A 21,501-nucleotide genomic window follows, 5' to 3' on the forward strand; every position below is an offset into this window, starting at 1 on the left:
AAGCGGGAGTAGGCTATTGAGTTGGATGATCAGCCATGATCATAATGAATGATGGAGCAGGCTCGAAGGGCCGAATGGCCTCCTCCTGCTCCTAGTTTCTATGTTTCTATGACACACGACACCAACAGGGATGGAAAATTCCACCCAAGATAGATCAGGAATAGAAGGTGATGCATCAACACTGTCAATACAAGGAAGAGATGGTGTGTGCAGGATGGAGTATATCAGGAACAACATAAAATGGGATGTTAATTTTATATTAATGGTTTTTAATTGTTTGCAGGTGGTAACCATTAGCTGAGTTCCTAATAGACTAGAGTAAAGCTAGTTGTTGGGTTAGGAGGTGTGTAATGTGTAAATAAATATAAAAATGTGTGAAGTCAGGAACATAAGAAACAGGAGCAAGGGTAAGCCATTCGGCTCCTTGAGCTTGCTCCACCATTCAAACAGGTCATTGCTGATCATCGAGTCTCAATGCCATTTTCCCTATATCCCTTGATGTCAATGGTCTTCAGAAATCGATGACTGAGCTTCCCCAGCCATCTGGGGTAGAGAATTCCAAAGATTCATCACCCTCTGAGTGAAGAAATTCCTCCTCATTTCAGTCTTAAATGGCCGACCCCGTATGCTGAGACTGTGTCTCCTGGTTCTAGGCTCCCCAGCCAGGGGAAACATTCTTCCTGCAACTATCCTGTCACCTCTCTGTAAGAATTCTGTAAGTTTTGATGAAATCACCTCTCATTCTTCTAAACTCTAGAGAATACAGGCCCAGTCTCCTCAATCTATCCTCATAGACAATCCCGCCATCCCAGGGATCAGTCTGGTGAACCTTCACTGCACTCCCTCTTTGGCAAGTATATCCTTCCTTAGATAAGGGGGCCAAAACTGTACACAACACTCCAGGTGCGGTCTCACCACAACTCTGTACAATTGCAGCAAAACATCTTTATTCCTGCACTCAAATCCCCTTGTGATGAAGGTCGACATATCACCTGTCTTCCTAATTGCTTGCTGCACCTGAATATTAACATTTACTGACAGATGAACAAGGTCCCTTTGGACATCAACATTTCCCAATCTCTCACCATTTATGAAATTCTCTGCCTATCTGTTTTTTCTATCAAAGTGGATAACTTCACACTGATTCACTTTATATTCCATCTGCCATGTTGTTGCCCATTCACCTTAGCCTGTCCTGGCTTAAGATTAGCAAGGAAGGGAAAGTTAGAGTACGAGAGAAAGCTAGCTGGAAATATAAAGATGGATAGTAAGACTTTCTATAGATATCCAAATCAGAATGAAAAAGTGAATGTTGGTCCTATAGAAAGTGTATCCGGAGATTTGATAATGAAAAGTAGGGAGATGGCAGGTGAATTGAACAGGGTATTTTGCAACAGCCTTCACCATAGAGGGTACAAGTAACATCCCAGAAATTGCTGTAAATCAGGAAATGGATGGGAGGTAGGAACTCGGGAAAATTACAATCACCAGGGAAGTGGTTTTGAGTAAATTGTTGGGGCTGTGGGCTGACAAGTCCCTGGGTCCTGATAGACTTCATCCTAGGGTCTTGAAAGAAGTGACTAGTGAGATAGTTAATGTATTCGTCTTAATTTTCCAAGATTCCCTTGATTCAGGGAAGGTTCCATTAGATTGGAAAATAACAAATATAACTCCTTTATTCAAAAAGGGAGGGAGACAGAAAGCAGGAGACTATAGGCCAGTTAGCTTAACATCTGTCTTAGGGAAAATATTAGAAGCTATTATTGAGGATGTTATAACAGGGCATTTAGAAAAATTCAAGTCAATCAGGCAAAGTCAACATGGTTTTGTGAAAGGGAAATCATGTTAACCAACTTGTTGGAGTTCTTTGAAGGAGTCACATGTGCTGTGGATAAAGGGGAACTGGTGGATGTACTGTACTTAGATTTCCAGAAGGCATTTGATAAAATGCCACATCAAAGGTTATTGCAGAAAATAAAAGCCTACGGTGTAGGGGGTAACATATTGGCATGGACAGAAGATTGGCTGGCGAACAGGAAACAGAGAGTTGCTATATATGGGCCTTTTTCTGGTTGGCAGGATGTGACAAGTGGTGTGGCACAGGGATCAGTGCTGAGGCCTCAACCTTTTACAATTTATATCAATGATTTGGATGAAGGAACAGAAGGAATGGTTGTTAAATTTTCTGATGACACAAAGAAAGGTAGGAAAGTAACTTGTGAAGACATAAGGAGGCTACAAAGTGACATAGATAGGTTAAGTGAGTGGGAAAAGATCTGGCAAATGGAGTATAATGTGGGAAAATGTGACATTATCCATTTTAGCGGGAAGAATTAAACAAGAGCATGTTATCTAAATGGAGAGAGGTTGCAGAGTTCTGAGGTGCCGAGGGATCTGGCTGTCCTAGTGCATGAATCACGAGAGGTTTGTATGCAAGAACATCAAGTAATTAGGAAAACTAATAGAATTTATTGTGAGGGGAATTGATTACAAAAGTAGGGAGGTTATGCTTCAGTTGTACAGAGCACTGGTGAGTCCACATCTGGAGTACTGTGTATAGTACTGGTCTCCTTATTTAAGGAAAGAGGTTCAGAGAAGGTTTACCAGACTAATGCCAGGAATGGGTGGGTTGTCTTATGAGGAAAGGTTGGACAGGTTAGGTTTGTATCCACTGGAGTTTAGAAGAGTAAAAGGCGACTTGATCGAAATATATAAGATCCTGAGGGGTCTTGACAGGGTGGATGTGGAGAGGGTGTTTCCCCTTTGTGGGAGAATCTGGAACTAGGGGTCACTGTTTAAAAATAAAGGGTCACCCATTTAAAACAGAGATGGGGAGAAATGTTTTCTCTCAGAGGGTAGTGAGTCTTTGGAACTCTCTTCCTCAAACGGCAGTGGAAGCAGAGTCTTTGAATGTTTCCAAGATAGAGCTGGATAGATTCTTGATCAGCAAGGGGGTGAAAGGTTATTGGGGGTAGGTGGGAGATTACAACCAGATCAGCTATGATCTTATTGAATGGTGGAGCAGGCTCGAGGGCCCGAGTGGCCTACTCCTGCTCCACATTTGCATGTTCGTACGTCCAAATCCCCTTGAAGCCTCTTTGTATCCTCCTCACAATTTACATTCCCATCTAGTTTTGTGTCATCAGCAAATTTAGAAATATTACATTTGGTCCCCACATCCAAATCATTCATATAGATTGGAACAGCTGTGGCCCAAGCACTGATCTTTATGGTACCCCATTAGTAACAATCTGCCATTCTGAGAATGACTCATTTATTCCTACTCTCTGTTTTCTGTCTGTTAACCAATTCTCAATCCATACCAATATATTTTATTTACTAACCTCCTGAGTGGGACCTTATCAAAAGCCTTCTGAAAATCCAAACACACCACACCCACTGGTTCTCCCTTATCTATACTACAAGTAACATCCTTAAAAAACTCCAACAGGTTTATCAAAACACGACTTACCTTTCATAAATCAACGTTGACTCTGCCCAATTATATCATTATTTTCTAAGTGTCTAGTTACTAAATCCTTTAAAATAGATTCTAACACTTTCCCTACTACTGACGTCAAACTAACCGGTCTATAGTTCTCCGTTTTCTCGTTCCCTCCATTCTTAAATAGTAGGGTTACATTTGCTACTTTCCAGTCTGCAGGAACGTTTCCGGAATCTATAGTATTTTGAAAGATAATCACCAATACATCCACTATCCCTATAGGCACCTCCTTCAACTCCCTGGGATGTAGCTTATCAGGTCCAGGGGATTTATCGACCTTCAATCCAATTAATTTTCAAGTACTACCTCTTTATTAATAGTAATTTCTTTTAGTTGTTCATTTCACAAGCCCCTTGGTTTCCCCAGTGTTTCTGGGAGATTTTCTGTATCTACCTCCGTAAAGACAGACACAAAGTAATTATTTAGTTTCTCTGCCTTTTCCCTTTTCTCCATTATAAATTCTCCTGTCCCCAGCTGTGATGGACCCACATTTGCCTTGCTAATCTTTTCCTTTTCATACACCTAAAGAAGCTTTTACAGTCCACCAATATGTTCCTCGCTGGTTTGCATTCATATTCTCTTTTCCCTTTCTTTATCAGTTTTTTAGCCAAATTTCTCCCAATCCTCTGGTTTACCACTTTTTTTGGAAACTTTATAAACCACTTCCTTTGATCTAATGCAATCTTTAACATTTTTTGTTAACCACAGTTGATTTAACTTTTCTGTTAGGTTTTTGTGTATATAAAGATATAAAGGAATTTATATCTATTGTTGACAGTGTAGCACTTATTTAAATACTAGCCATTGTTTGTCTATCATCAAATCTTTTCGTGTATTTTTCCAATTCACCAGAGCCAACTTGCCCCTCAGACTTTCATAATTTTCTCTGTTCAGCTTTAGGAACCTAGTTTCAGAATGAACAAAATCACATTAAACTTAATGTAAAACTCTTTCATATTATGGTCACTATTTCCTAATAACTCCTTTGCAGCAAGGTTATTGATTAGCCCTTTCTCGTTAGATAACATTCAATATAAAAAGCCCAATTCCTAGTTGGTTCCTCAGTGTGCTGCCCCAGAACCCATCTCGTCCACACTCAGGAATTCATCCTCCACAGCGTTAGTGCTGATTAGGTTTACCCATTTGAATTCACCCATTATTACTGTGTTTCCCATGTCACATGCAGCTCTAATTTCCTGATTTATATCATGCCCAACATTACCATGACAGTTTGGTGGCCTATAAATAACTCTCACCAATGTTTGCTACTCCTTTCTGTTTCTTAGCTCCACCCAAACTGACTCTGCATCTTGATCCTTCAATCTAAGACCCTCTGTCACAAATGTACTGATCTTGTCCATTATTCACGGAGAAGCAGTGACATAGTGGTATTGTCACTGGTCTAATATTCCAGAGATATTCCAGAGAGGATAACGCTCTGGGGACCTGGGTTTGAATCCCATCACGGCGGATGGTGAAATGTGAATTCGATGAAAAATCTGGAATTAAAAGTCTAATGATGACCATGAGACCATTGTCGATCATTGTAAAAACCCATCTGGTTCACTAATGTCCTTTAGGGAAGGAAATCTACCATCCTTACCTGGTCTGGGCCTATATGTGACTCCAGACCCAGACCCACAGCAATGTTGTTGACTCTTAAATGCCCTTGAACATCCAATTAGGGATGGGCAATAGACGCTGGCCCAGCCAGCGATGCCGATGAATAAATAAAAATTATAATAACAGCACTAGCTCACCTCCTTTCCCCTCTGCATTCCTAAATGATGAATATCCATCAGTAGCCTCATCTCTGTAACAGTAATTAAATCAACACATTTAGCTCTATTTGTGCCTTCAAATTATCGACCTTGTATGAATACTGTGTGAATCTAGATAGAGTGCCCTAAATGTGACGAGTGGTGGGTCACAGGGATCAGTGCTGGGGCCTCAACTGTTTATAATTTATATCAATGACTTGAATGAAGGGCCCAAAGGAATGGTTGTTAAATTTGTTGATGACACAAAGATAGGTAGGAAAGTACATTGTGAAGAGGACATAGGGAAAGGGACATAGATAGGTTAAGTGAATGGGAAAACATTTGGCAGATGAAGTATAATGTGGGAACTTGTTCACCTTGGCAGGATGAATAGAAAAGCAGCATTTAAATGAAATGGAGAGAGATCACAGAACCCTGCAGTACAGAGGGATCTGGGTGATCTGGTGCATGAGTCACAAAATGTTAGTTTGCTGGTACAGCAGGTGATCAGGAAGGTAAATGGAATGTTGGTGTTTATTCCAAGGGGAATGGAATATAAAAGTAGGGATGTTTTGCTACATTTGTACAGGGTATTGGTGAGACCACATCTGGAATACTGTGTACAGTTTTAGTCTCCTTATTTAAGAAAGGACATAATTGCATTAGAAGCAGTTCAGAAGAGAAGATTCACTCAACTGAATTCTGGGATGGGAGTTTATCTTAGAAGGAAAGTTTGGACAGGTTGGGGCTGTATCCATTGGAGTTTAGAAGAATGAGAGGTGATCTCATTGAGACAGATAAAGATCCTGAGGGGACTTGACAAGGTTGGTGCTGAGATGGTGTTTCCTCTTGTGGGAGAGACTAGAACTAGGTGGCACAGTTTAAAAGTAAGGGGTCTCCCAATTAAGGCGAAGATGAGGGGAATTTTTTCTATCAGAAGACCATGATTCTGTGGAGCTCGCTTCCTCAGAGAACAGTGGAGGCTGTGCCATTGAATATTTTTAAGGCTGATGTAGAAAGATTGTTGAGTAATAAGGGAGTCAAACCATATCTGGGAAGGTGGAATGTGGAGTTGAGGCCACAGTCAGATCAGCCATGATCTAATGGAATTGCGGAGCAGGTTTGTGGGGACGAATGGCCTGACCCTGCTCCTAATTCTTATGTTTGTAGGTATATTTGCATGATTGTGGTTATAGAAGTAAGTGATCTCAGCTCCGGGACATCACTGCAGGAGTACCTCAGGATAGTGTCCTTGGCCCAACCATCTTCAGCTGCTTCATCAATGACCTTCCTCCCACCATAAGGTCAGAAGTGGGGATGTTCGCTGATGATTGCACAATGTTCAGCACCATTCGCGACTCCTCAGAGACTGAACATTCCATGTCCAAATGCAGCAAGACCTGGACAATATCCAGGCTTGGGCTGACAAATGGCAAGTAACATTCGCGCCACACAAGTGTCAGGCAATGACCATCTCAAACAAAATAGAATCCAACCATCACCCCTTGACATTCAATGGCATTACCATCACTGAATCCCCCACTATCAACATCCTGGGGGTTACCATGACCAGAAATTGAAGTGGGCTAGCCATATAAATACCGTGGCTACAAGAGCAGGTCAGAGGCTAGGAATTCTACGGTGAGTAACTCACCTCCTGACTCCCCAAAGCCTGTCCACCATCTACAAGGCACAAGTCAGGAGTGTGATGGAATACTCCCCACTTGCCTGGATGAGTGCAGCTCCCACAACACTCTAGAAGCTTGACACTGTCCAGGACAAAGCAGCCTTGCTTGACTGGCACCACATCCACAAACATTCACTCCCTCCACCACTGACGCACAGTAACAGCAGTGTGTACCATCTACAAGATGCACTGCAGGAATTCACCAAGGCTCTTTAGACAGCACCTTCCAAACCCACGACCACTACCATCTAGAAGGACAAGGGCAGCAGATAGATGGGAACACCACCACCTGGAAGTTCCCCTCCAAGTCACTCACCATCCTGACTTGGAAATATATCGCTGTTCATACACTTAAAAAATAAATCCAGAAAACCTGAGCTCAAATCACATAATAGCAGATTTAACATCACAGTATCATCCTCATAAATCTCCTTTGCACTTTCTCCAGTGCCTCTATAACCTTCTGCCTAATATGGAGACTGGGACTGTCCACAGTACCCCAAGTGTGATTTATCTCAATGCTGCTGTAATTGGAAAGAATGGTAAAACCAGGTACATGTGAGGACCAGCAAACTGGCAGCCCTGTGTCCATCGTAAACAATGCCCCCATATTTAAACAAACACAATGACGCTCCAAAGCTTTGTGGTTCAATGTAACTCACCACACAGACACAGGGAGTGATAAAGAGCCAACACCACTTAATCCAGGGTAAGGGGCGGTATCCAATCATTCGCGCAATATCGTCTATGAAACGGTCTGCACCTGGTTCATTGGAAAAACAAGAAATGTCCATTTCACAATTTCCACAGCTTCGTCTGTCATCCCATCAATCAGCTCAGCTCTGGCCATCCACGGGGCTCAGGCTGTGGTGCCAGGGTGGGTGGGAATGGGGCTGCCCGGGGTGGGGGTGGCAGGGTGGGTCGGAATGGAGCTGCCTGGGGTGGGGGGTGGCAGGGTGGGTAGGGTGCAGTTCAGTAAATTAACTGGAATTTAGGTAAACCAGGTTTCTGCCTCTGAGACGGTGCCAACCCTGGAGTCACCACATAACCACCCTCCTCCCTACCCCCACACTCCTGTCATTGGCTGCAGACACATCAATCATCACTGAAATAAAACAAAACCCTGCGGATAGCAGAAATCCAAACTAAAAATAGAAAATCCTGGAAAAGCTCAGCAGGTCTGGCAGCATCTGTGGGGAGAGAAATCAGGTTAACATTTCCAATCCAATATGACTCTTCTTCAGAGCATCAATCATCGCAATGTCCCACCTCCATCATCCTGCGATTGGTCATCTGACACATCCACCCTCCTGTTGCTCTGCTTTCCCAACCCAATCAGGAAAAGGACAGATTCTTTGTTACCCAACTGGATGTTTCCGTCAAACAATTAATTGGAATTAATTGGATTGTTCTTTCAAAGAGGCAGCACAGGAACGATGGGCTGAATGGTCTCCTTCTGTGCTGTAAGATTCAATATGTTAATGAGATCCTGAGGAATCACTTTGGTTCGAAATGATGATCCAGGCTTGCTTCACATTTGGAGACACCAACAGATTAAACAGGTGACTCCTCTAAGAGGATTAAAGCCGAACTGAGCTCTAGGAAGACTTGAAATGTTATCTCTGTTTTTTTCTCCACAGACCTGCTGAGATTTTCCTGCATTTTCTGTTTTTATTTCAGACTCCTCTGGGGGGCTTATGTGCTGGGGACAGTGACCTAAAGGAGTTGTCAGGGATCCTGCTGCTTCAAGGCCTATTTCATAGCTTTTAGGACCAAATATTCAAACATGCGAAGGACTTACCATAAACCCAGGCAACAACGACACACTCCCAGAATGCCTGCCACAACAGTGTAATGCCACTTGCAGAATAATAGTCAAACAACTGGAAGATGTACATTCCACCCTGTGATACAATAAAGAAAAAGTTAGACACCAGCTCGTATAAGGAACATAGGAACAGGAGGAGGCCATTTAGCCCCTTGAGCCTGTTCCACCATTCAATTAGATCATGATTGATCTGTTTAACACCACAGACTCTATGGGTCCACACTCTCCCCAGGGGCTCCTACACCCCAGGGCCCGAAAACTCACCAGGATCCACTCTCCCCAGGGCCCACACACTCCCCAGGGCCCACACACACTCCCCAGGGCCCACACACACTCCCCAGGGCCCACACACACTCCCCAGGGCCCGAAAACTCACCAGGATCCACTCTCCCCAGGGCCCACACACTCCCCAGGGCCCACACACACTCCCCAGGGCCCACACACACTCCCCAGGGCCCACACACACTCCCCAGGGCCCACACACACTCCCCAGGGCCCACACACACTCCCCAGGGCCCTCACACACTCCCCAGGGCCCTCACACACTCCCCAGGGCCCACACACTCCCCAGGGCCCACACACTCTCCAGGGCCCACACACTCCCCAGGGCCCACACAGAAATAAATAAGTACAATCTGGTAACACTTACAGAGACGTGGTTGCACAATAACATAGACTGGGACCTGAATATTGAAGGGTACGTGACATTTAGAAAGGGCAGGAAGCTAGGAAAAGGTGGAGGGGTGGCTCTGTTAATTAATGATGGGATTAGCATGATAGAAAGGGATGATCTAGGTTCAGCAAACCAGGATGTAGAAGTGGTTTGGGTTGAGATGAGAAATGATAAAGGCAAGAAGCAACTTGTGGGAGTGGTGTACAGGCTCTCTAATTGTTACTACACAGTAGGTCAGAGTATAAAGGAAGAGATAATGAGAGCTTGTCAGAAAGGCACAGCGATAATCATGGTGGATTTTCACAGAATCACAGAATTTTAACGGCACAGAAGGAGGCCATTCAGCCCATCGTGTCTACACCAGCTCTGCAAATGAACATTATGACCTAGTGCCATTGCCCTGTCTTTTCCCCGTAACCCTGCACATTGTTTCTATTCTAATAATCATCTGGTGCCCTCTTCAATGTCTCGACTGAACCTGCCTCCCCAACACTTCCAGGCCATGCATTCCAGACCCGAACCCCTCGCTGTGTGAAAAAGTTTTTTTTAACGTCATATTTGCTACTTTTGCAAATCACTTTAAATCTGTGCCCTCTTGTTCTCGATATATTTACGAGCGGGAACAGCTTCTCCCTATCTACTCTGTCCCGCCCCCTCATGATTTTGAACATCTCTATCAAATCTCCTCTGAGCCATCTCCTCTCCAAGGAGAACAGTCCCAACCTCTCCAATCTATCCTCATAGCTGAAGTTTCTCGTCCCTGGAACCATTCTTGTAAACCTCTTCTGCGCTCTCTCCAATGTGTTCACATCCTTCCTATAATGCGGCTCCCAGAACTGTACACAATACTCCAGCTGAGGTCTAATGAGTGTCTTATATAAATTCAGCCTGACCTCCCTGCTCTTGTACTCTATGCCCCTATTAATAAAGCCCAGGATACTATATGCTTTATTACCTGCTCTCTCCACCTGTCCTGCCACCTTCAATGATCTATGCACATATATACCCAGGTCTTTCTGCTCCTGCACCCCCTTCAAAATTTCACCTCTTATTTTATATTGTCTCTCCATGTTTTTCCTACCTCACACTTCTCTATATTGAGCTTCATCTGCCACCTATCTGCCCACTCCACCAACTTGTCTATGTCCTCTTGAAGTTCCACACCAACCTCCTCACAGTTCACAACACTCCCAAGCTTCATAACATCCACAAACTTTGAAATTGTCCCCTGCACACCTAGATCTAGATTATTAATATATATCAAAAGGACATCAAATGTTCAAAAAGGAAATGGGGAGGGTACAGGCTCAACATGTTCTCTCTAGGGTGATAGGAAGGAGTAACAAGCCCAGAGAACCATGGATGACCAGAGATATTCAGGTTACGATGAGAAGGAAAAGAGAGGCTATTAGCAGGTACAAAGGAAGCAAATCAGCAGAGGTATTAGTGGAGAACAGACAGTGCACGGTGGAGCTTAAGAAAACAATTAGGAGAGTAAAGAGGGGATATGAGAAAGCTCTGGCTGGTAAAAGTAGGGAAAATCCCAAGATATTCTATAAGTATATCAATGGGAAGAGGATAACCAGGGAAAGAGTAGGGCCCATAGGGACCAAGGGGGCAATCTATGGGTGGAGCCAGAGGACATCGGTAGAGTGTTGAATGAATATTTCACATCCGTCTTCACCCAAGAGAATGAGGATGAAAGTATGGAACTCAGGGAGAGAGACTGTGGGGTTCTTGAGCAAGTTGATATAGGGAGTGACAAGGTATTGGAGATGTTGGCAGGCTTAAAAGTGGACAAATCTCCAGGTCCTGGTGATTTGTGTCCCAGACTGCTGAGAGAGGCAAGAGACGAGATCGCAGGGGCTCTGACCCAAATGTTTAATTCCTCTCTGGCCAAGGGGGAGGTGCCAGAGGACTGGAGAACAGCTAATGTGGTTCCGCTATTTAAGAAGGGTTGTAGAGATAAGCCAGGGAACTACAGACCAGTGAGTCTCATGTCAGCGGTAGGGAAACTATTGGAGAAAATTCTGAAGGAGAGAATCTATCTCCACTTGGAGAGGCAAGGTTTGATCAGGGATACTCAGCATGGCTTTGTCAGAGGGAGGTCATGCCTAACAAATGTGATTGAATGTTTTGAGGAGGTGACCAGGTGAGTAGATGAGGGTAGTGCAGTTGATGTAGTTTATATGGATTTCAGCAAAGCCTTTGACAAGGTCCCACATGGGAGACTTATAAAGAAGGCAAATGCACATGGGATACAGGGTAATTTGATAAGGTGGATTCAAAATTGGCTTAGTTGTGGGAGGCAGAGAGTGATGACAGAAGGATGCTTTATTGAGTGGAAACCATGTCTCAGTAATCTCCACCAAATCATACCTATTTATCTCTATTTGAGCTGTTAACTCATTAGTTTTATTCCGAATGCTATGTGCATACAGATACAAAGCCTTTAGGTTTGCCTTATTGTCAATTTTCCCTACCCTTATATAATTCTTCGGTGCAACATGGCGTTCACACACTCTGTCCCTTCCTTTCACTTACTGGTAACAATCAGCCTTGTCACTAACCTGCACTCTTACCCTCTCCTTAAACTTTGATTTTTTATATTTTCATACAACTGAACCCTCCCCCCCACTATTTAGTTTAAAGCCCTATCTACGACCCTAGTTATGCGATTCTCCAGGACACTGGACCCAGCCTGATTCAAGTGGAGCCTGTCTGAACGGAATAGCTCCCCCTTTCCCCAGTACTGGTGCCAATGTCCCATGAATTCGAACCCATTTCTCCCACACCAATCTTTGAGCCACGCAATTTACCTCTTTAATCTTATTGGCTCTGTGCCAATTAGCTCAAGGCTCAGGTAGGAATCCAGAGATTATTACCTTTCTGGTTCTGCTTTTTAATTCAGCCCCGAGCTGCTCGTATTACCTCAGCAGAACATCTTTCCTCATTCCACCTATATCATTATTACCTATGTGGACCATCACAACTGGATATTTCCCCTCCCACTCCAAGTTCCCCTGCAGCCCAGGTGAGATATCCTTAACCCTGGCACCAGGTAGGCAACACAGCCTTCGGGACTCTCGATCCTGGCTACAGAGAACAGTATCTATTCCCCTAACTATACTATCCCCAATTACAACTACATTTCTCTTTTCTCCCCACCTTGAATGGCTCCCTGTACCACGATGCTGTGGTCAGTCTGCTCATCCTCCCTACAGTTCCCACTCTCGTCCACTCAGGGAGCAAGAATCTCAAACCTGTTGGGTAAGGGTGAGGGCTGAGGCTCCTGCAGTGCTACTTCCTGGATCCCTCTACCTGTCTCACTCATAGTCACACCCTCCAGTCCCTGACCACTGGACGAATTTAAGGTAATAAATCTAAGGGCTGTGACTCTCTCCTGAAACACAGCGTCCAGGTAACTCTCCCCCTCCCTGATGTGTCACAGTGTCCGAAGCTCAGACTCCAGCTCATCAACTCTGAGCCCGAGTTCTCCAGCAGCCAACATTTGCAACAGCTGTGTTTCCTTTTCTGGGAGAATCTAGATCTAGGGGTCACTGTTAAAAAATAAGGGGTCACCCCATTTAAGATAGAGATGAGAAGAAATGTTTTCTCTCAGAGGATTGTGAGTCTTTGGAACTCTCTTCCTCAAAAGGCAGTGGAAGCAGAGTCTTTGAATATTTCCAAGATAGAGCTGGATAGATTCCTGATTAACAAGGGGCTGAAGTATTATCGAGGGTGTGGGGGAGGTGGCCTACCCCTGCTCCTAACCGTCTGTTTCTATGTTTGTATGCACTCCCCAGGGTTCACACTTTCCCCTGGGCCAACACGCTCCCCAAGGTCCACATTCTCCCCTACACCCACATTCTCCCCTGTGCCCACATTCTCCCCTACACCCACATTCTCCCCTGTGCCCACATTCTCCCCGGTGCCCATATTCTCCCCTGTGCCCACATTCTCCCCGGTGCCCATATTCTCCCCTGTGCCCATATTCTCCCCGGTGCCCATATTCTCCCCTGCACCCACATTCTCCCCTGCACGCACATTCTCCCCTGCACCCACATTCTCCCCTGCACCCATATTCTCCCCTGTGCCCACATTCTCCCCTGCACCCACATTCTCCCTTGCACTCATATTTTCCCCTGTGCCCACATTCTCCCCTGCACCCACATTCTCCCCTGCACCCATATTCTCCCCTGTGCCCATAGTCTCCCTTGCTCCCACATTCTCCCCTGCACCCATATTCTCCCCTGCACCCATATTCTCCCCTGTGCCCACATTCTCCCCTAAACCCATATTCTCCCCTGTGCCCATATTCTCCCCTGTGCTCACATTCTCCCCTGCACCCATATTCTCCCCTGTGCCCATATTCTCCCCTGTGCCCATATTCTTCCCTGTGCCCATATTCTCCCCTGTGCCCATATTCTCCCCTGCACCCATATTCTCCCCGGTGCCCATATTCTCCCCTGCACCCACATTCTCCCCTGTGCCCATATTCTCCCCTGCACCCACATTCTCCCCTGTGACCATATTCTCCCCTGCACCCACATTCTCCCCTGCACCCACGTTCTCCCCTGAACCCATATTTTCCCCTGTGCCCACATTCTCCCCTGCACCCACATTCTCCCCTGCACCCATATTCTCCCCTGCGCCCATATTCTCCCCTGCGCCCACATTCTCCCCTGCACCCATATTCTCCCCGTGCCCATAATCTCCCCTGTGCCCACATTCTCCCCTGCACCCATATTCTCCCCTGTGCCCACATTCTCCCCTGCACCCATATTTTCCCCTGTGCCCACATTCTCCCCTGCACCCACATTCTCCCCTGCACCCATATTCTCCCCTGTGCCCATATTCTCCCCTGCGCCCACATTCTCCCCTGCACCCATATTCTCCCCTGCACCCATATTCTCCCCTGTGCCCATATTCTCCCCTGCACCCATATTCTCCCCTGTGCCCATATTGTCCCCTGTGCCCACATTCTCCCCTGCACCCATATTCACCCCTTGCCCATATTCTCCCCTGCACCCATATTCTCCCCTGCACCCACATTCTCCCCTGTGCCCATATTCTCCCCATGCCCATATTCTCCCCGTGCCCATATTCTCCCCTGCACCCATATTCTCCCCTGCACCCATATTCTCCCCTGCACCCACATTCTCCCCTGTGCCCATATTCTCCCCATGCCCATATTCTCCCCTGTGCCCATATTCTCCCCTGCACCCACATTCTCCCAGGGCCCACGCTCTTCCCAGGGTGCACACTCTGCAGGGCCCACTCTCCTCAGTGCCCACACTCCCCAGGGTTTGTACACTTGGCTCATCACCGGATGCCATAGAGTTTTAATAAGCTGTTTTTGTTGTAGAAACTGTCAGCCAATGTCACAGGCACTGGACATACAACAGAGTCACTCACTGAACCTTGTATTCTAGTCCCTGACTAACCACCCACTGCCTGTTCATTTGTTCCCCTGTCATTACAAATAAGTTGACCAATATAATCTGTAGCTTCATGCCCCACTTGTGACTGAAGGTCTGAGGGCCATTGTTCATGGACACAGCACCGGGATTTTACTGCTATTTTCCAGACTGAGATAACAGTGATTGGCCAGGACAGGGAAACAATGGCCCAGATCGTCAGAGACCAGACAAATCCCGAAAGATGCACTGACTCCTTGGGAATTGCCCGAGAAGTTTGACTTCTGCTGGACAACTCCCTGCTCCCTGTGATCCTCCGAAAAAGTCTCCAACTGTGAGCTGGAGTTGGAGATGTCAGACGGTTCGACTTACTGACCTGGTTAGTTACCCGGGAAACGTTAGACAGGGAAGTCCTAGTCTAACTCCTGGATAACTATACAACTGACCCCCCCAATCACTCACACTGACTCCTCCCAATCCAAACTGACTAGCCATTGACCCAATCTGGCTAGTCCTCAACACCTGACCACCCCAAACCCACCACCCAACTCCCCCCAATCCCCCAACTCCCCCAAAGCCCATGATCCCCCCCGACCCAAACTGTCTTAACCCTGACTGACCTGCCACACCTGCTAATCTACCCACTTACTACCCTACCCACCTACCCACACACCCTGCCACCCTACCATGTCACCCACCTTATCCCCTCATGTATTCGTCCATTATACCCTACCCCCTTACCCACTTACTCTCCCCACCTTACCTCCTCACACTTACTTTCTCTCCGTCGTTTTCAAAGAAGATTTAGGACACTTCAACTCTTTATTTACAGAATATGGCAGCTAGTACCCTAAAAAGGGATGAATGCTAGCACTCAATTTCAAACCAACTGTGCCCATCAAACACTCCCAGGACAGGTACAGCACGGGGTTAGATACAGAGTAAAGCTCCCTCTACACCGTCCCCATCAAACACTCCCAGGACAGGTACAGCACGGGGTTAGATACAGAGTAAAACTCCCTCTACACTGTCCCCATCAAACACTCCCAGGACAGGTACAGCACAGGGTTAGATACAGAGTAAAACTCCCTCTACACTGTCCCCATCAAACACTCCCAGGACAGGTACAGCACGGGGTTAGATACAGAGTAAAACTCCCTCTACACTGTCCCCATCAAACACTCCCAGGACAGGTACAGCACGGGGTTAGATACAGAGTAAAGCTCCCTCTATACTGTCCCCATCAAACACTCCCAGGACAGGTACAGCATGTGGTTAGATACAATCTTGTGAACACCTGTATCTGAACAGAATTGGCCCTCCAAGCATTGAAGGATTGATGTAGAAATGCTGCATAAAAGGAAATTACACCTGATCCCTCACAGAAATCAGAGAATCATAGAATGAACAGCACAGAAGGAGGCCATTCAGCTCATCATGCCTTTGCTGGCTCTTTGAGAGAGCTATCTGATTAGTCTCACTCCCCGAGCCTGCACTTTCCCCATAACCCTGCAAATTTCATCATCTTCATGGAGTTATCCATGTCTAAAATCGCTCAAGATCAGAGATGCTCAGTAACTTTGCTTTTGGCCCAGGCTTTTAGCCTGTTGCAATAGCCCAGAAACAGCCCAGAAACAGTCCCTTTGGCCCAATGGTTGCAGTCTGCTCCCCTCTCTCACCCTATCACCATCTCCTTCTATTCCTTTCTCTCTCATGTGTTTATCCAGCTTCCCCTTAAATGCATCTACACTATTCACCTCAACCACACCCTGTGGGCATGAGTTCCGCATTCCCCCCACTCTCTGGGTAAAGGAATTTCTTCAGAATTCCCCATTGGATTTTGCGATGTCTATCCCATATAGACAGGCTCCAGTTTTACGCCTTCCCATGAGTACAAACAGTCTCTCGATGTCTATTCTGTCAAACCTTAATCATCTTAGAGACTCTTTTCAGCCCTCACTCAGTCTTCTCTTTCTAAGGTCGGTGTAGATCAGTCTAATAACAGGTTTACACCTCACCAGCTGACTGGTAATAATAATCCAGATTCCCTTTATTAATCAAATATTATTTAAAGAGAAGTTAGATAGAATAAGTATTGAGCTGTTAATAACCTACCCTTGCAGTTGAATTCCTGGTTCTGGTATCAGATCCTTGGAGCATCCTTGACCATTGGGATTGTAAGAGTCAGGATGTTGGATGTTGCTAACTCAGTCCCGTTTTGCCATGATGTAAGGAGAGGAAATTCACAGGAATCCTGGAAACTCCCCCCACCCCAAATATCCTTAAACTGGGGATGGGGAGGGGCATATGGAAGATCCCCCACCCCAGCCTGCACTCACCCACTATCCCCTCCCCTCCCCCAGACCCATTTGGACTGGAATTTAAAGGTCAGATTGGAATAGAGCAAACTCCCTGCAGAGCGAGGACCCCCTGCTGCACACCCACCCTGCACTGGGCTTATTTTATAGCGACGCCCTCTTGCCAGCCAGGAATTTCAGGGCCAGTGTGTATGGAATTATCTCCGTATCCCTATTAGCTCCATTGGTCCACGCAGGGTATTACCTACATTTGCCCCTCCCATTGCCCCCTCGTTTCCCACTGTTTAGATTTACCCCCCAGTTGTCCCACAACGTGGTCTTACTTACGTCTGTCACCATGCACAGGTCAATAATGAAACAGACCAGGCAACAAACAGCAACCACCACCTCTCTCCGCAGACCCCCAGACACATACGTTGGAAACAGGTCCATGATCCCGGTGATGAAACCCTCCACTCCCACAAACTGTAAACAAGGAAAACAAATGAACCAACGTCTGAATAAATCACGGGATCTTACAACCTAGAGGAAGGCTGTTCAGCCCATCTTGCCTGTGCCAGCTCTTTCAAAGAGCTATTCGCTTTGTTCCACTCCCCGTAGCCCTGCAAGTTTCTCATGAAATGACCGGGCAGCGAGTGAGATCTTAGAATTGTTGAGTTGTTTGTTCAAATTCCGGACAGTCTGAAGACTGACGGGCAGGCTGAGGCCTGTTAAAACTAGCGGTGCTTTGCCTAGTGTGTGGTGACCCCGGACAATGGGCGCAACCTTCCTGTGCTGCCGAGGTGGTTTTGGTGGTGGTACTGTGAGGAAGGTAAGGTGGAAGGGCCAGTGGGCCAGTGAGTTTCCGGATCTTTCCAGAGGCGCGTGGAAGCAGCACGGCTAATTTGAATAAATGACTGGCGAATTGTGACACTGACTGGGGACGTTGCTGGGATCTTCCCCGTGGAGGACAGGCCAAAGGGCCAAGTCCTGAAGGCGCCTCGAGGCAATTGGCCACCGGCTGGCCTGGGGGGAACCTATGAGGCATCCAGTGCTCACCCCTCCCCTCTCTCCCCACCAGAACTGCAGGGATCAGCAGGGAACGGCTGCAGCCATTGGCCCTCCATTGGCAGCTGGTTGTCACAGTTCTCATTGTAACAAAGTTGAAACACCTTCAAAGGGTTCCTCAGGATGGAGCTGCCCACGTGGGACTCCTACTCCAGCAGCAGTGACCACCCCCCCATCCCCCCCACCCCTAACCTGCCGGCCTTCGTATGCTGCAGACCGGCCGGTTAGAAGGCTGCTTCTGGAAGGATCTCACTGGTGAGTTACCAACGTGGAAATGTATCTTTAAGGTGTCTAAGACTCTGCCCAATGAAACCGGTTGAGAAAGGACTGAGGGGACGAGGGTACCAGATCTTCCAAACCTTGTTTGAATGGAAGCAATGTGCTACATAGCTCAGCTCGCGAATGTGGCACCATGAGAAAGGCTTACATTTTTATCCCACTTTCCGCGACATATTCACCATGAAGCTCTTTTGAAATGTATTTAACGGCTGTAACATGGGAAACATGGAAAACAATTTTCACACAGCAAGATCCCACAAGGAGCTATATGATAATGACAAGAGGAGCTGGATTAATATCTGTTGGGGCGGGCTTGGAGAGATACGAACAGGCAGCGGAGAAAGCCCCTGGCTCTGGGATAACATTCCTGACTCTGAATCAGACCAGTCAGGGGTGAAGCCCATTCTGCGTTGACATCCTTGTAAACGCTTGAAATCCCACCACCGGCAGCTGGATTTCAGAATTCAAATTCAGAATTTGACTTCAATTTTTAAAAATCTGGGAATGAAGAGTTTTGTCAGTAGAAATGACCATGAGGCTGTCAGGATGGTCATCAAAACCCAACTGGTTCACCTGCCCGGTCCTTACCCAGTGTGGACTTGTTTGGAACTCCGTCCCATCACCAACATGGTCGACTCTTAATTACCACCAAAGTGGTCGAGTAAGTTACAGAGATAAAAACAAAAAAACTGCGGATGCTGGAAATCCAAAACAAAAACAAAAACAGAATTACCTGGAAAAACTCAGCAGGTCTGGCAGCATCGGCGGAGAAGAAAAGAGTTGATGTTTCGAGTCCTCATGACCCTTCGACAGAACTTGAGTTCGAGTCCAAGAAAGAGTTGAAATATAAGCTGGTTTAAGGTGTGTGTGTGGGGGGGCGGAGAGATAGAGAGAGGGAGAGGTGGAGTGGGGGTGTGGTTGTAGGGACAAACAAGCAGTGATAGAAGCTGATCATCAAAAGATATCAACAACAATAATACAACAGAACACATAGGTGTTAAAGTTAAAGTTGGTGATATTATCTAAACGAATGTGCTAATTAAGAATGGATGGTAGGGCACTCAAGGTATAGCTCTAGTGGGGGTGGGGAGAGCATAAAAGATGTAAAAAATAAATAAATAAATAAATATTTTTTTTTTCTTTTTCTCTTTTTATAATGGAAATAGGTGGGAAAAGGAAAATCTATATAATTTATTGGAAAAAAAAAGAAAAGGAAGGGGGAAACAGAAAGGGGGTGGGGATGGGGGAGGGAGCTCACGACCTAAAGTTGTTGAATTCAATATTCAGTCCGGATGGCTGTAAAGTGCCTAGTCGGAAGATCTTCCCTTCACCCCCCCTATCGGCATTCCATAGGGATCGCTCCCTCCGGGACACCCTGGTCCACTCCTCCATCACCCCCTACTCCTCAAACCCCACCTATGGCACCACCCCATGCCCACGCAAAAGATGTAATACCTGCCCCTTCACTTCCTCTCTCCTCACCGTCCAAGGACCCAAACACTCCTTTCAAGTGAAGCAGCATTTCACTTGCATTTCCCCCAACTTAGTCTACTGCATTCGTTGCTCCCAATGTGGTCTCCTCTACATTGGAAAGACCAAACGTAAACTGGGCGACCGCTTTGCAGAACACCTGCGGTCTGTCTGCAAGAATGACCCAAACGTCCCTGTCGCTTGCCATTTTAACACTCCACCCTGCTCTCTTGCCCATATGTCTGTCCTTGGCTTGCTGCATTGTTCCAGTGAAGCCCAACGCAAACTGGAGGAACAGCACCTCATCTTCCGACTAGGCACTTTACAGCCTTCTGGACTGAATATTGAATTCAACAACTTTAGGTCGTGAGCTCCCTCCCCCATCCCCACCCCCTTTCTGTTTCCCCCTTCCTTTTCTTTTCTTTCCAATAAATTATATAGCTTTTCCTTTTCCCACCTATTTCCATTATAAAAAGAGAAAAAGAAAAAAAAAATTATTCATTTATTTATTTTTTAAAATCTTTTATGCTCTCCCCACCCCCACTAGAGCTATACCTTGAGTGCCCTACCATCCATTCTTAATTAGCACATTCGTTTAGATAATATCACCCTTTAACACCTATGTGTTCTTTTGTATTATTGTTGTTGACATCTTTTGATGATCTGCTTCTATCACTGCTTGTTTGTCCCTACAACCACATCACCCCCTCCACACCTCTCTCTCTCTCTATCTCCGCGCCCCCCACACACCTTAAACCAGCTTATATTTCAACTCTTTCTTGGACTCGAACTCAAGTTCTGTCGAAGGTTCATGAGGACTCGAAACGTCAACTCTTTTCTTCACCGCCGATGCTGCCAGACCTGCTGAGTTTTTCCAGGTAATTCTGTTTTTGTTTTTGAGTAAGTTACAGACTTGCATTCAAACTGTTACCAGTGGTTAAGGAGGCTGGCTCACCCAGGGCAATTGGGGATGGGCAGTAAATACCCGCCTTGCCAGTGGTGTCCACAGTGCTGAGAGTGAATTAAGAAAACCTTTTTGTGGTGAAGCCAGCCACGTACCTGACTGTCCAAGCCAAGGACCAGGAGCATGAAGAAAAAGAGGGCAGCCCAGAGCGGGGCAATTGGCATGAGGGTCACAGCCTTTGGATAGGCGATAAATGCTAGACCAGGTCCTGCAGGAGTAAAAGGAGAGTCCTTGTCAGTAAGGTCGCTTCACTGAACTTCCCACCTGCCGCACATTTGCTCCCAAACCATTTATCTAAAACGATGAAAATCTGTGACACGGGCTTTGTTTTGGAATGGTAAGTGGCTGCTTGGGAAGTTACTGAATGTATTAAGGGTGGGAGTGTCACAGGGAGGCAAGTGGCAAGTTCCCCAAAATATAATGTGACACACTCTGAGGGTCTGGAACCAGGAGAGCTGCCATGAACAAGCAGGCAAAGACCCAACCCTGACTGACTTACAAACACAGAAATTCAACTCAGAACTTCAGCTGTTGGAAGCACCTACCAGGA

The 21,501-nt window shown here is 46.2% G+C and overlaps 1 protein-coding gene across 1 annotated transcript in view; it reads right to left on the reverse strand.

Annotated features, from left to right (window-relative positions):
* The window catches only part of LOC121279914 (sodium- and chloride-dependent creatine transporter 1-like), a 320,312-nt gene that overhangs the window by 63,316 nt on the left and 235,495 nt on the right, over window positions 1-21,501 (reverse strand). Inside the window, exons 9-12 of the mRNA XM_041191475.1 lie at window positions 21,047-21,159; window positions 17,519-17,656; window positions 8,754-8,856; window positions 7,615-7,715 (exon numbers count right to left, since the gene is read on the reverse strand). Coding sequence (XP_041047409.1) covers window positions 7,615-7,715; window positions 8,754-8,856; window positions 17,519-17,656; window positions 21,047-21,159 — 455 coding nt within the window. The remainder of the gene's footprint in view (window positions 1-7,614; window positions 7,716-8,753; window positions 8,857-17,518; window positions 17,657-21,046; window positions 21,160-21,501) is intronic.

Source organism: Carcharodon carcharias, chromosome 7, assembly GCF_017639515.1.
Source record: "Carcharodon carcharias isolate sCarCar2 chromosome 7, sCarCar2.pri, whole genome shotgun sequence".
NCBI lineage: Eukaryota > Metazoa > Chordata > Chondrichthyes > Lamniformes > Lamnidae > Carcharodon > Carcharodon carcharias.